The 16,696-nt window shown below is 42.5% G+C and overlaps 1 protein-coding gene across 5 annotated transcripts in view; it reads right to left on the bottom strand.

The window, feature by feature from the left end:
• KLHL36 (kelch like family member 36) overlaps nt 1-16,696 on the bottom strand; it is a 63,961-nt gene that overhangs the window by 6,531 nt on the left and 40,734 nt on the right. For all 5 annotated transcript variants that reach the window (XM_072636208.1, XM_072636211.1, XM_072636210.1 and 2 more), the window contains 2 exons: nt 5,945-7,018; nt 3,501-3,658 (listed from right to left, as the gene is read on the bottom strand). In XM_072636208.1, coding sequence (XP_072492309.1) covers nt 3,501-3,658; nt 5,945-7,018 — 1,232 coding nt within the window. The remainder of the gene's footprint in view (nt 1-3,500; nt 3,659-5,944; nt 7,019-16,696) is intronic.

The following is a 16,696-nucleotide window of genomic DNA, read 5'->3' as shown; positions in this document are numbered from 1 at the left end:
ATAATTTAGTCCAATTTACAGATGAGGAAATTAAGACCCAGAGAGGTTAAGAAACTGTACCAAGGTCATGCAGATAGGAAATAGCAGAATTTTTAGCAAGATATGAGCCCAAAACCTGACTCTAAATCCATTATGCTCCACTCTGTAGCTCATTCCATTATATCACTCTCTGAGCCTCAGTTTCTTCTTTTGTTATAGATGATGATAATTACGACATTATCTACTTCAATGGATTATTATGAGGCTCTAATAAGAAAATGGATGTAAGATATTTGTAAATCCTAAACCAGTATAAACAAGTCAGCTACTACTCCCAATAACTACTATCGGTGGCTAGTATTTACCAATAGTCACTACGAGTTTCAGAGCACATTTCAGTCATTCACTCTAGGTGGGGTGATGAGAGTCCATACAAAGGCAGTGAGGGCAGAAATAAAGATGAGAGGATAAATGCATCCAGTGGAGAGAGAACTGACAGGACGTGCTAACTGACTGGAAATGAGAGGAAAGTCAAAGATGACACCATGGTAACAAATACTGTTGCTGTTTTTTGGTCATTCAGTTATGTCTGACTTTTCATGATCATACTGTCCAAGGGGTTGTCTTTGCAAACACGCTGGAGTGATCTGCTACTTCCTTCTCTGGTAGGTTAAAGCAAACAGGGTCAAGGGACTTGCCCAGAGTCACACCCCTAGGAAATGCCTGAGGCAAGATCTGAACTCAGGTCTTCCTGATTCCAGAAGCATTGCTTTTCCCATTAAGCCACCAAGCTCCTGACAATATTTGGTAACAAATATAGGAGATAGTAAATGATGTTATCACAGTCCGAGAAAGTGAAGTCAGAATGCATGTCTTCTTGATATGTACCCACAGAGTTGAACAATGCTGTGTCCACTGCAGATTCTCAATAATTATTTGCTCCATCAAGAAGTTCAGGGGTCTAGTGATCTCTTTAAAAATAACCAGCTGTCCTAAAATATATTTAGTAGGGTACGTCCCATTTTGGACTTACTATGTTGTGTGAGATCACTGGGGAAGGAATGGGTGGTACTTTTATTCATTTATTCATTCATTTATTTGTGGAGAAGCTGCCAAAAGAATGTAGACAAATCTAGCTGGGTTGGTTCTGTTACTTAAAGGCTCTATCACTTTGTCACTTTGGACAAATCACCTTCACTTCTGTGAGTTTCAGTTTCCCCACTGGTAAGTGGAGAAGACAGGAGATGAAAGGCCTTCCCCAAACCTAAGGAATTATCTAGACCACCACTCACTTAAATGGGCCATCTTGCATTATAAGAGTATAAACTCCTTGAGGACAGACACTGGTTATGCTTTTGTATTTGTCTCCCAGTAATTAGAAAAGTCCTAGGTGCTGAATAAGTGCTTAATAAATGGTTTTTTCTTTTATTCACTCCTTCATTCATTCACCCTCTAGGAACTGATTATCAATTATTTTTAGTAAATTAGTCTGGCCATTTAAAAATGGAACATTCTCTCTTGCCCATTGCTTCTAGTATTGGGACTTGGGGGATGGGGGAGGGCAGGGCAGAATGTTGACATTCTCTTGGGGTATGATAATCACCTTCCCTGTCATCATCGCTTATATTTTTAACAAACCGTGTAGCTTTAAAAGTGCCTTGATCCTATAAAAACCCTATGAGAAGGGGAGGTAGGGGTGGTAGCAGGAGGGAACAAGCATTTATTAAGCATCTACTGTTTGCCAAGCACTGTGCTAAGACTTTATAAATATTATCTCACTTGATCCTCACCACAACATGGTAAGGTAAGTACTAAAGGAAGGTAGTGCGGGGACAGTGTGGCATGATGGAATGAGTAACCGATTTGGAGTCAGTGGGCCTGGGTGTGAATCTTGGTTCTGTTATTGACACCATGTGTGACCTTGGGCAACTAATCAATCAATTGACAAGTATTTATTAAGCATTCACTCTGTGCCAGTATACAAACAAAAAGCAAAAACATCCTGCCCTCAAAGAACTTAAATTCTAAAAGGGTAGACAACATGCATATAAATGGATATGTATAAGATACATACAGAGGGATTGGATGGAAGGGTATTAGAAGCAGGGGAACCAATGGCATTTGAGATAAATCTTGAGGGAAGCCAGGGGAGCTAGGAAGTGGAGGTGGGGGGCAGGTATGGGGGGCAGGTATAGGGGACAGCCAGGACAGCGGCACAGGAATAGAAGATGAAGAGCCAGCAGGCTGGCATGACTGGACCATAGGGGAATGAGTCAGAGTAGAGAGGTAGGAAGTGATCAGGTGGTGGTGAACTTTAAATGGAAAATAAAGGAGTTTACATTTGATCCTGGAGACCAGAGTAGGTGGCCTTGGAATTAGGTCACTTAGTGTTTCTCAGCTTTAGTTTCCTTGACTAGAAAACAAAAGGGTCACAGACAAGATGGTCTTGGAGGTCACTTCCAGCTCAAAATCTGTGCTACTCTTCTTATTACTGCAGAAATGGAAAATGAACCTCAGAAATATTAACCAGTTCCCCCAAGTCCACACAGCTTTGGCTACTAGGGGAGAGGAAGGGGAAGGGGAAAGGTCCAACCAGGACCTGTTGGTCTCAATGCCAAATTACACAGAAGATGTCCACAGGGCTCTCTCTGATGTGTGCAAATCATTCTCCACATCTCCTCACTTCACACCCTTGGCTTCCATCCCACCTCTCCCTCTGCCTTGAGCTTCCAAAATGGGTGGGCTAAAGGGTCAAAATAATGGTTCTACGAGAGATGTGTCTTATAAACAAACATGGCACCCAGCTTTGCTGAACCTTGGTTTTTCTATTAAAATGGGATACCATCCTTAGGATGTCCCAAGCTCAGCTTCACTGAAAAAACAGAAGAATGCCCTCTCTTCTTACTTTCCAGAGACAGGGAATTATGGGGGCTAGAACTTTGCATGATAGAAAGGAAGAAGGAGGTTAAGGTAGATTGAAAACTAATTTAAGATCAGAAACACCTGAGTTCAAGCCCCGCTTCTGACACATACTGACTGTGGGACCCTGGATAAGTAACTTCACCTCTCAGTGTCCCAGACAAACTCAACAACAACAGTTAATATTGACATTGGCAAAGTTGGTAAAGAACTTCATGCATTATCTCATTTGATCCAAGAATGAAATTGAATCATGTATTGGTAGAGGGACTTTCCTTTACCAATGAAATGGAAAATCCAGTGCAAAAAAGAATGACAATTGATGTTTACATAGCACTTTCAGGTTTTCAAAAGGCTCTAAACAGATTATCTTATGCAAGCATCATAATAATCCTATGAGCTAGGGATGATGGATATATTTTTTCTAGTTTTACAGATGAAGAAGTAGAGGATCTTGCCAGATTAAGGTGATCACACTAAAAACTGTGAGAGGATAAATGTGAGCCCAGGTCTTCCTGATCCCCAGTCTAGCACCCACAGCCAGGAGGCAACACTGCCTTTGTAAAAGCACCCATTGGAGCCTAATACTGAGAATGCAATACCTTGGCAAACCTGCCACATAAGACCAGGAGTCACTTTTGGGACTATACGCCTCCACGGACGAAAGGGCCCCGTTTTCATTTCTTCCACCGACAGCTACAAGCATGTCTGAAATGGAGGCCAGGTAGAAATCCACTCGGCGCTGGTTCATGGAAGCCACCTGTAAAAAAGCAATAGTAACTCCCTTACTGATCAGGCCCCAGAAGAAGATTCAACCCCTGTAGGAGCAAAGAGAAGAAGTAATGGTAACAACTGGCATTTATGTAGCAAATTAAGGTTTGCGAAATTTACAACCACCCCGTGAGCATTATGGATATTATTATTGTTGTTTTGTTTTTGGGGGAGGGGCAATAGGGTTAAGTGACTTGCCCAGGGTCACACAGCTAGTAAACCTCTGAGGCTGGATTTGAACTCAGGTCTTCCTGGCCCCAGGGCCAGCAATTTATCCACTGTGTCACCTAGCTGTCCTTCTCCTTTGCCATGGATGATGAGGGAGAAGCAAGGGTGACATGTACAAATATGTGCTTGTAAAGTAGCATGGTGGAGTACAAAGAGGTTTAGATCTGGAGTGAGAGGACGCAGGTGTGAATCTCAGCTCCTCTGCTTGACTACCCACATGACCCTGGCAAGTCACTCCAACTTTGAGGTTCAATTTCATCATCGGCAAAATCTGCACCTTGTCCCTTCCCCGTACCTGGCACGGTGTTCCTGAGGAAAGCACTTTGTAAACCCCACCATGGGACTAGAGAAGAGTCATTACTACTGCTGCTCAGGCCCACCTCAAGTACCCACATTCTTTACTAAAAGCCAGTTTCCACAGGAGCACATGGCCAGGAAGGATAAAAATTGCGATTCAGATCTAGGTCTTGAAACCCAGTGCTTTTGCTAGTAATGGGTCAAAAATGAGGCTCCTACTATTACTGGTTGGGGGAGCAACTTCCAGAAATGAGGCCCTAGAATATTTAAAGATAAGAAGGTATCTGGACCAAGAGTCTAGACTCCCAAGGGGTATGCTTCCCACTGGAAGCTTAAACTGTGAGGGGTTTAAAAGTCAAATGACGTCACTGATTTGCCTCCTCCAGATAGGAGGAATACGACAACACTCAGAAGGGTGATCTCCCCAGGGAAAAAGAACCAGGGCATGTATGTGCATGCACACAACACACATATGCATGTATGCGCATGCAATGCATATACACATGCACATAAACACACATGCATGTGTGCACGCACAATGCATATACACATGCACATAAACACACATGAGCACACACCTATACACACATACCATCTAAGAAGGGGGAATTGCAGGGGGTAAAAAATGTCAGTCAACAAACATTTACTAAGAGTCTACTCTGTGCCTGGCACTACACTAAATTTGGGGTTTATAAAGAAAGACAAAAATCCAGTCCCTGCCCTCAAGAAGCTCCCATTTTAGTGGGGAAGACAAGATATGAATAACACAGGCATCACAAAGGAAAGGCAATAACAGCAGTGCCAGGCATGTGCTAAGCAAATATGATCTCCTTTGATCTTCACAACAGCCCTGAGAAGTAGGTGCTGTTGGCTATTGGTTATTGCTGTTCAGTCATTGTAGTCATGGCCAACTCTTCATGATCCCATTTGGAGTTTTCTTAGCAGATATACTGGAGTGGTTTGCCATTTTCTTCTTCAGCTCATTTGACAGATGAGGAAACTGAGGCAAAAAGGGTTCAGTGACTTGCCCAGGCTCACACAGCTAGTAAGTGTCTACAGAAGGCTTTGAGTTCAGGACTTCCTGATGCCAGCACTCTATCCGCTGTATCCTAGCTGCCTCACAGGGTCCTCTCAAAGGAAAGTAGGGGAGTATGAGAAAGGCATCTTGAAGAAAATGGAATTAGTGCTGAGTCTTGAAGGAAGCCAGGGAAGCTGAGAGTTCAATGGTAGGGAGGAAGGTATGGGAAATGGACAGGGCAAATGCCAAGATGGAAGATGGAATCATGAATGAGGAAGTTGGGAGAAACTAGAAGGGAAAGTAGAGGATCTGGCTCCATTAGCAATTGCCCACACTCTGGATTTTTACCCAAGAAGAGGACAAGGAATAAAACATAATATAAGGACAAAAGGTAGAGATGGGCAGCTAGGTGGCACAGTGGATAAGAGTGCCAGGCCAGGAGTCGGGAAGACCTGAGTTCACATCTGAGCAAGTAATTTCACCTTGTTTGCTTCAGTTTCCTCAACTGTTAAATGAGCTAAATAAGTAATTTCACCTTGTTTGCCTCAGTTTCCTCATCTGTAAAATGAACTGGAGAAGGAAATGGCAAACTGCTCCAGGATCTTTGTCAAGAAAACCCCAAATGGGGTCACCAAGAGTTGGATACAACTGAACAACAAAAACAAAGAAGGTAGCAATGAAAAGAACCCTTAACAAAAAAAGGAAAGAAGAGAAACCTGGCTTTAATCTCACCTTTATCCACTGGTTCCAGCGGGGATCATATCTGTAGAGAAGATTCGAAGCTGCATCCCCTCCATTGTCCCTGGAGAAGCTGCCTCCCGCTATGAAAATGAATCCCCCCAGTACCGCCACACAGTGATGGCTCCTCCTGGCTGGGAGGGGTGTCTCCATGACCCACTGCTCGTTTTTGGCATCCAGAAAGCAGGTGTCATCACTGAGCTCCAGGCAGCGTTCTGACACCTCCCCGCCAACAAAGAGGAGCCGTTCCTCATTGGTGCGGAGAGAGGTGCGTTTGGTCTGTAACACGGGCTGGGCAGCCACATTGTTGTGGTAGGTCACGGCTTCCTCAATGAACCCCTCGCAGTTTGCCTCCTTGGGCAATAGCGAGCAGACGGCAGGCTTGACCCGATGCAGGAGGTCACTCTTGGGGATCAGGGGGAAATGGATGTTTTCTAGCACCTGGAAGGCATCAGCCTCCCGCTCCGGATACTGAGTCAGCCACTGGAGGGCCGCCTGCAGCAAGTCATGCTCACACTCTCGCTGTACCAGGCTGCTTCCCAGGTACTGACAGAGCTTCTGCAGGGAGACGTTTTGCAGAAAGTCTGGGGTGAAGGACAGCGTCCCAAAGTTCCGCAAGATAAAGGAGTCGATATAAGAGTCCAGGCGTTTCAGACTGTAGATGGATGCTAGCTCTTGTAGGTACAGATAATTCTCCTCACTCACCTCATTTTCCAGGTACTCGCAGCAGAAATCAACCACCTTCCAGATCTGTAGGAGGTGAGCTGTCTCTAAGACATAGTCAATGTTACCACCATCTAATGAAAGTTCACTGCCATAGAGAAAGTCAATGACAGCTCGGAGGCCAATGTATGAGGCTCCAACCAGTTCCACCTCCTTCTGGTAGGCCTCCCGCATCCCAATGGTGAACATGGAGTTGAAGTAGTCACTGCACACAGCCAGGAGATTCCGGTGGGCAGGGACTCTTTGTTCATCGGCAACCAAGACGATGTCACAGAAGAGGCCCCGGTGCCTTTGTTCATTCAGTCTCTGGAGCACCATGTTGGGATGGTCAACCCATCTATATACCTGAAACAAACAGATCACATCAGAGCCCTTCTCCTCAGTGGAGAGGGAAGAAAATGCTGCTCTGGGATAGCAAGATTGAGAATCCTAACAACTCTGTGGCCCTTGAAGCTCACTTCTAAGTTCACTGAGAGGATTCGTTTTCTTTATGCTCCCCAAAGGATGGTACTATACAAAATGACTATGCAGCACTCAGTGATAAAGGCTACCTGATGGAGCAATGGCTACCTAACATCTAAGCAAAAGCCAAGCAAACTTGGGCCTAGGAATTCTAATCATCCTCACCAAGGGAATTTTTTGTTGTTGTTCAATAGTTTTCAGTTGTGTCTGACTCTTCATGACTCCATTTGGGGTTTTCTTGGCAAAGATACTGGAGTGGTTTGTCACTTCCTTCTCCAGATCATTTTACAGATGAGGAAACTGAGGCAAACAGGGTTAAGTGACTTGCCCAGGGTCACACAACTAGTGAGTGAGGCCAGATTTGAATTCAGGAAAATTAGTCTTCTTGAGTCCAGGCCCGGCACTCCATCCACTGCATCACCTACCTGCCCTCCAAGGGAATTCTATAGAGCAAACTTGGATTCCTATTGCCATACTTTAATTCAGTAGTTCTCAAATTTTTTGTCACTAAAAAAAAAATTATTGAGGATACTGTAAAGAATTTTTGTTTTCATGGATTCTATTTATCAATATTTACTCTATTATGAAATAAAATGTTTTAGTGTTTCAGTGAAAATAGTGGATCCACAAAAGGGTCTTAGGAAGCTCAGGTGGCACTGGACCACACTCTGAGAACCACTGCTTTATTTTATCTTTCATTAAAAAAAAGTGAAATGTAATTTGAAAGGCCACTCTCTATCATTACCATCAGAAGGAATGGCTTCCTAGGTGAGGCCTTTTCTGTTCTTTGCCCTCCTCTCAGCTCTAAGTGATCGCTTCCTCCTGAAGTACTTTGCTCTCCCCACCTCTCAATAGAATCTCAGTTACTTAAGGGGAGGGATCGTTCGTTTTTCTAATTTTTATTCCTAGAGTCAAATATTCAGCAAGCAATCTTGCTTGCTGAACCGCTGAATTGAATGTGTCCTGGCCCCACCACTTTCTAGCTGTGTGTTCTTGGACATGACATGTTGACTCTCTGAGTCTCAGTTTTCAGACCTGTAAAATGGGGATAAACCTATTTGTACCTCCTATCTCACAGGGTCATTGTGAAGATCAAACTGACTTGAGGCAAACATGAACTGACACGTATAAGGTTTTGTAACTGGCAAGTGGTCTGCCACAGAAAGCCATTATTATCATAGGCTAGTGTTCTGAGGAACAAATACCAAGAACATCTTAACAATAACAATAAATCACATTTCGATATAACATTTAGATTTATAAAGTGTTTCCCTCATGACAACCCTGCAAGGCAAATAGTACAAGTATTATCTCCATTTTCCAGATGAGGAAACTGAGGTTTTGAAAAGGGAAATTAATTATACCATGACCATCACAGCTAGTATATCTGTGAGTTCAAGTCTTCTGACTCCCAGTTCACTTCTTTTCCCCTGCTACAATAGGAATTACAAAACCATAAGCTGCTAACTGATCAACAAAAATGAACTTTTATATGCCTTTTTAAAGTTTACAAAACCTCACCCTTATAACACACTGAGGTGAGTTACACAGCACAGGTATTTTTAGCCCTTTTCCAGATGAGAAAACCGAGGCTCTCAGTGGTTCAGTGACTTGCCCACAGTCAGGATTCAAACTCAGGACACCTGATTTCCAGTCCCATGTTCTTTTCTACTAGGCTACACAACTCTTATCAGCTGAGGCATCTAGGTGGCATGGAGGACAGAGTGTTACAGCTGGAGATAGAAGACTCAAGTTCAAATTCCATCTCTGACACTAGCTGGTATGACCTTGGACAAATCACTTAACCACTATCAATCTCAGTTTCCTTATCTGGAAAATGGGGATAATGATAGTACCTCCCTTCCAGCATTGTTGTGCAGATCAAATGAAATAATTTCTATAAAGAGCTTAGTAAAGTGCCTGGCATATAGCAGGTACTATACAGATGTTAGCTATTACTTATATGCCCTAGCTCAGAAGGTCGCTGTGAGGACTGAATGAAGATTTGTAGACTTAAAGTGCCCTATAAATGCTGGCTATTATTATCATTATGACCAAAAGATCATAGATGTAGAACTAGAAGGAAATTTGGGAGTCACTAGGTTTAAGTTCCTCATTTTACAGAAGAAGAAACAGCCTCTGAGAGGTTAGGTGACTTGCCAAGGGTCACATAGCTAAGGACTAAAATGTAGAATACTTTTAAGGTTTGCTGAGTGCTTTACTTAGATGATCTCAGCTGCAAAGTGTCTGGTGTGGAATTTTTTAGGGGAGGCAATTGGAGCTAAGTGACTTGCCTAGGGTCACACAGTTAGTAAGTGTCCGAGGTCACATTTGAACTCAGGTCCTCCTGACTCTAGGGCTGGTGGTCTATCCACTGAGTCATATAGTTGTCCCTTGGGGTGGGATTTGAACCCATGTCTACCAGATTCCAAGGCCACGCCCTATCCACATCTCATTGATGCTGTATAATAAGCTCAGTGATTTGACCTTTTGAGAGGGTAAAGAAAGGCTTGGGTTTTAGATGTCAGTCTCCTTGACACAAAAAGCTACTCACTCTCCATTGTGACGGAAATAAAGTAACAAAAATGAGGGGGAGGAGGAGTGTGGTCCTGCCATATTCCCAATGTGTCCAGGAAACAAAAAACAAAGCCATTCTAAGCCTTCAGCCCCCTTGACAGGAGACAACTGAAAAGTGAGAGCAGCTCTCTGCCAGATCCAAGTCTGTCCATAGCAGCTGCTGCCCCCTTGTGGCTCTTAATGAGACAACTTCTCTCACTGTTTCAAAGCACTTTATTAAAAAGTTGATTTCATTTAACCTTCCCTTCCATGACTGTTTTTGTGACTCAGGGCTTGTTTATCTAAAATGTGCAATTCTTAACAAAAGAAAGAAAAATCCAACATTACAGTTTCAGACAAAGACCTGGGAGGATTTTTATGGGGCTTGGGAAGGCTCTGCTGCCACAGACAGGCTATGAGTCATTGCTGATGGGAGATAAACATGTCAACTAAGGCAGCAGCCCAGGAGGTTAACCTGACACTGAGGGCCTGAACACACAAAGGAGAGGAAAGTAAATTTCTAATTTGCTCCACACTAGTGAGGCATGTCCAGTAGAGTGCTGTGGGATTTCAGAAACTGGATGAGGACAACCACAGAAAACAACTGAATGACCTGGGAAGAAACTAAGGGGTAACTCTTGAGTCTTTCTATGCCCAGGATCATTATTCTGGACATGGAAAGGATGTTAGATCATTGAGGAAACTTAAAAAGGTTAAATGAGTTACCCAGTACCGATCATGGAAAAAGCCCACAGCTAGGTCCTCTGAGGACAACAGACTTATAGTCTCACCCTTTAAAAAGGTAGACACTAAAAACAATCTATAAGCTCCTGGTGCCTATTCAGACTGTAAGAAATAGAAACAGCCTGAATCTGTAAGACAAGCACAATGAAAACTTTCACAGAATTAGTCTCAGAGCTGGGAACTCAACAGCTATCTGGTCTAACCCATTCAGAAAAAAGAATTCCCATGATGTTGTATCTGTGGAGTGGGTCTCCATCCTCTCCTGGAAGTTTTTCAGGGAGTGGGTCTGGGGGAGTGCCACCACCTCATGGGAATGACCCATTCTACTCCTGACCAGCTCTCACTGATCTCAGGAAGCTTTGCTTTCTATCAAGCCTAATTCTGTCTCTTCTCTAGTTTCTTCCACTGCTCCACATTCTGCCCTCTGGGGCCAAGCAGAATGAGGTGAATTCTCTTTTCAGAAGATAGTTTTCTGACTAATAAGGTATTAGAGTCTCTAATGCATAGGCAGATATGGAATGAGACTTAAGATGGAAGCCGCATAGCATGGAAAGTATGCGAAATGACTGCATGTGGCTGACGTATATCAAATTGCTTGCCTTCTCAAGGAGGGGGGTGAAGAGGGAGGGACAGAATTTGGAACTCCATATTTTAAAGAAGGAATGTAAAAAAATTGTTTTTACATGGAAATGGAGAAAAATAAAACACATTTGACTCAAAAAGAAAGGAAGGAGAGGAAGAAGGAAGAAAAAAAGGAGAGAAGGAAAGGGAGAAAGAAAGAAAGAGAGAAAGGGAGAAAGAAAGAGAGAAAGAAAGAAAAATGCAGCTAAGCTTGAAGTCAGAAGACCTGAGTTCAAAATCGGTTCTGATCCCTATACCCAGTATGACTTTGGGCAAGTCTCTTTGTCTACCTAGGCCTAACCTTCCTCATTTGGACTAGATCAGGGCTTCAGCAAACTATATTTCTGTATGTCAACCGAATTTTACTTAAAAATGTAAAAACCATTCTTAGTCCTTGGGCTTTACAAAAGTAGCTGGTGAGCCAGATTTGGCCTGAGCTAGTTATATGGCCAACCCATGCGCTAGAGCACCCCTGAAACCCTAAATCTTATGATCCCATGAACAGGAATGCCCAGGGATAGCCCTTCTGGAAAGGCAGGCTGGATGTTAGGGTTACATCTCAGGTTCTTAGAGGTGCTGCTCAAAGTCATCCAAACTGACCCAGCTATTATTTGGTAGAGAGAGGTTTCTGGGAGACCTCCCAAGTCTCAGTCATCAAATCAGGGACTAAAAATAGTCTTTCCACCAACTCCACATTCATGTTGAGTGGAGCTGACTTTGAGCCAGGGAGGTTCCCAGAATTAAAGGGGAAGAATTGTAGATCTAACTCAGATGGTTTCCTGGGGTTCAGTTCCTTTCTTTTCTACCTGAATGACAGGTAAGAGAGAACTCTTCTGCCCTTCCCCTCCCCCCCTGTAGGATTCCTTGAATTCCAACCTTTGTAGGTAAACCATTATCTACCTAGGATCTGAGTTCAGACACTTACTAGCTGTGTGACCCGGGGCAAGTCAAGCTGTGTGATCCAGGGCAAGTCACTTAACTAATCCTGTTTGTGTCAGTTTCCTCAACTGTAAAATGGGGATAATAATAGCAATAGTAATAATATATTACTGTGTAATATACTATATGTTATATAGTAATAGCAACAGAAACATAGCACCTACCTCACGGTGTTGTGAGGATCAGCTGAGATAATTGTGAAGCACATAACACGGTGCCTGGCATACAGTAAGTACTATACAAATATTAGCTATTGTTATTATTACTGTTAGGATGATGATATAAAGTCCTACTTTAAGGCAGAGTCATTTACTCTGAACCCTCTTAGATTTCTACAAACCCTGAGCATATTATACAACCACAACCTTTCAGTATGGCATCCAGTGTTGCAAATATTCATTATTTAGCGAGCACTTGCTGTGTGTAGAATATTATGTGGAATCCTGGGGGACATACAAAGTTTAGAGAAAATGTGGTTTCTTCCCTCAAGGATGCTACAGTTTAGTGGGGAGAGAAGGTGCAGCAGAATGGTGAAGAAAGTATCTGTTTAATTGTTTTAGAGTCCTGGAATCAGGAAGATGCATCTTCCCAAGTTCAAACCTGGCCTCAGACAGTTACTTACTAGGCTATGTGACCCTGGGCAAGTCACTTAATCCTGTTTGCCTCAGTTTCCTCATCTATAAAAGGGTTGGAGAAAGAGATGGCAGCACCAGCCCTGGAAACAAGACCTGAGTTCAAATCTGTCCTCAGACACTTGACATTTACTAGCTGTAGGACATTGGGCAAGTCACTTAACCCTGATTACCTTGCTTTCCCCTCCACAAAAGAGAGATAGAGAGAGAGATGGCAAACCACTCCAGTCTCTTTGCCAGGAAAACCCCACGTCATGAAGATTCAGATGTGACTGAAATGACTCTACACCACCAAATTAGTACTATAGTCAACTAACTCAGAGGTATCACACTGGCTCCTGAGTATGGGCCCAAATTAAAATGTGATTGGGAAAATGTCCAACAAAATTTAAAAAAATACAACATAGATAATGCTAAGTTGTGGTTTTCTAAGCACGTGTTTCACACCACTGTATTAGACAACAGGTAAAAATCATAGCTGATGTTGAAAATGTCAGTCTGGGAAAATAACATGTCAGCAGGGGGGCTAGGTGGAGTGGAATGTCAGACTTGAAACCAGAAAAATCAGGGTCCAAATCCTGCCTCTGATGCTTACTAACTTGGGCAAGTCACTTAAAGTCTTGGTGTCTCTGGAAGTTCACTAGGATCATAGAATAACAGACAGAGCTGGAAGGGATTTCATGTAGTTCAGGGCTACTTGACCTTTTGTATGCTGTAGAACTCTTTTGGCAATCTGGAATTCTACAGATCTCTTCTAAGAATGTATTTATGTGTAAAAGTACATAAAATACATAAAAATGTATAAAATATATAAAATTAGTTATATTGAAATGAAGTTATTAAAATATTAAAAAACAAGTTCATTGATTCCTAACCTATAGCTTAGGACCCCCTGACTGAGTCGAATCCTTTTATTTTACAGTTGAGATCCTGAGGTCCAAAGGGTGACCTGCCCCGGGCTACACAGCTAGGAAGTATCCAATGTGGGATTTGAATCTAGGCCTTCCTCCCTCTAAGTCCCACACTATCCACTTCACTCTGTCAAGTGATAATTGGCTCTCTATCTGCTTGGTGGACGGAATAATTCCCACACTGAGAGTTCCCTTCAGCTGACCAAATCACAGATCCTTCCTGTATTTGTGTAACCTGTTAACTTAGATATTCCTCCTTAAAGAAAAATTATTCATAGAGTTTTGAAATGGAAATATTACAAGTTAAATGAGCCAAAGCATCGTTAAGTGACTAACCAGTCCTTTCCAATCTTTTGCAATTTGTTTTAAAAAGCCATTTAAAATTGCTACTGAATGAGTTTTACAAAGTGCTATATTTTACAAAGTCTGGTTGGAAGAGAGCTTGGAGAGAATCCAGTCAAACTCCATCTTTTTATGGATGAGGAAATAGTCTCAGAGACATAAAATAATTTGCCTTAAGCCATACAGGTAGTAAAGAGCTGAGCTAGTATCTGAAGCCAAGTTTCCTTGAGTCCAAAATCAACAAATTTTGTAAGTCTTCTGGTGAGCTGGGTCTGGTGGGGTGGGCCTGAAAAGGCCCTGCGACTGAGGAGACTAGAGCTGGTGCCTGACTTGAGCTTGGGAATTCTGAGCTATATAGTAGGGTTAAAACAGATGTTTTCTAGCTGTGTGACCCTGAGCAGTTCACTCAATCTCTCTGCGTCTCAGTTTCTCAACTGTAAAATAAAGAGGTTGGACTCAATCAGGGGGTCCTAACCTGGAGACTCGAGCAGTCTAGGAATCTGTGGACTTGTTTTAATTTTTCTGTCCACACAAAGTCCACACAATAAATGAGCTGCTGGAAGTAGGGGGCCAGAAGGCTGGCTGCCCAAGGAAGGATAAACCAGTCTAAGTCAGAAATGGAGCATGTTGAAGCTTTTCTGCTGACCAGCTGTGAGGTCGGGTCCATGCATGGCCACAACACTTCTAGCCTCTGTTAGACAGGGAGATCTAGTCTCCAAAACAAAAAAGTTTCTCCTGCTTCTTCAAATAACTGCAAACTGCTTCCCATATCTATCATCTGGTTTAAATTTAAAGTACATATTCTCTTTGGTTTTAAATACAATCTCTTTTACTCTGTCCTTTAGATAAGTTATCATGGGTCAGTTGGGGCAGCTAGGTGGTGCAGTGGATAGAGTGCTGGGCCTGAAGTCAGAAATACCTGAGTGAAAATCCAGCCTCAGATATTTACTAGCCATGTGATCCTGGATAAGTCACTGGACCCTGTTTGCCTCAGTTTCCTCATCTGTAAAATGAGCTGGAATGAGAAAGAAATGGCAACCATTCCAGTATCTGCCAAGAAAACCCCAAATGGGGTCACAAAGAGTTGGACACAACTGAAATGATTCAACAACAAAATCAGTGGCCAGTGGCTCTCCTCTTTATCAACTAGACAGAGCAAATAACGTTTCTTCAAATAAAACTTTACTCACAGGTTTTAGTGAAAAATGAGGGTACTTTAAAAATGAAAATCTGAATTTATTTCTTATAGTGTTAGAAAGAAAGGACTGGGGCAACATTGCATGTAATGTTTGGGGTTTTAGGGAAGAGGAGGAGGCAATCAGGGTTAAGTGACTTGACCAGGGTCACACAGCTAGTAAGCATCATCTGAGGGCAGATTTGAACTCGGGTCCTCCTGACTCCAGGGCCAGTGTTCTATTCATGGCATCGCCTAGCTGTCTTATCATTACATATAATGTAAAACTCTTCTAGATATTTAAATTTTTTTTTGTCATTAAGGCTCACTTTCTAGGAGAGAGAAAGGGAGGGACATTCTGGGAAATATAGGCAATAGCAAATTAAAATATCTTAATAAAATGTTTCAAAGAAAAAATGTTAAAGTCATGCCTGGGGTAAATGGGTTCTGGCAGAGAAGCATTCCTGGCATGCACCAGTCTCTACGAATAGCTAAGCACCATGCCATCTAAGCAGCCACCCCCAATATCACAAACTAACCAAAGGGTGCTCTCAGTTCACATGCCTTCAAAAGCCCTGGGGCCTCAGGGATCTAACTTTGGAGTGGAGTGAGTAAAAGCTGGGAGGGACATGGCTAACTAGAGGACTCCAGACAGGGGGCAGAAAAGAGAGTTGGAGAAATCCATTGTCCCCCTCCTTTCCTCAGGGTGGCAAACTACTTTTCTGGGTTCTTGGCCATTAAGAAAAGGCATCTTCTATATATTTTACGTCTGCTTATATGTATCCATGCTGCAAAATTACTGTGTATATATTCCTGTGTGTATATGTTATCTCCTCCTCGAGGGCTTGACTGATTTATTTTTGTTTTTGTAGCCTGATTGCCAAGTCCAGCCCCTGGCTCACAGCAGCTGGTTAGTAAATGCTTATTGTTTGATTAATAGTTCTTGTTTTGTTTCATGACCCTGAGTTTTCCCTCTCTGGGCATCATTTCCTATCTCTAAAATGAAGGGGTAAGATTAGATGATCTCTGAAATATGTCCCAACATTCTATAATTCTCCTGCTTCCATTCTGCCAAGCTTGATATGAAAACACCTCCAGTCTGCACTTGAAAGAGGAATAATTGAAAATCAGATTTTGGGGAGACTGTGCATGTTGTATACTCAACAGAGAAACAGTAAAACACAAGGGCTAAATGTCTGGCCAGGAAGAGCTGAGTTCAAGTCTTGCCTCTAACGCCTATTAGCTGTGTGACCAAGGACAAAACAATCTCAGCTAACTTTCTAAAGGCTATACAGGTGACAAGCAAATCTACATCAAACTTGTGGAGGAAGTTTCCAGACCAAGAGCTCCCTATGCTGCATAGCACAGTGTAATAAGCTCCTCTTCTGGAATCTGAGGTCAGGGGTTCAAATCCTGCCTTGGACAAATTCATGTTTTGAATGTATTCAATTAATGTTAAAAAAAAGTTACCACATGACAATAATTTTAATCAGAAAAAAAAACCCATATATATATACATATACATATATATATATATATACACACACACACACACTCTACTATCTGAGTGACTTTGAACAAGTCATTGATAATTGATTTTCCCTGGGTCTTAATTTTCTCATTTATAAAATGAGAGGGTTAG

The sequence above is a fragment of the Notamacropus eugenii genome, chromosome 1 (assembly GCF_028372415.1).
Source record: "Notamacropus eugenii isolate mMacEug1 chromosome 1, mMacEug1.pri_v2, whole genome shotgun sequence".
NCBI lineage: Eukaryota > Metazoa > Chordata > Mammalia > Diprotodontia > Macropodidae > Notamacropus > Notamacropus eugenii.
Note: the sequence above shows the minus strand (reverse complement) of the source record. Positions and strands in the feature narration are given on the sequence as shown.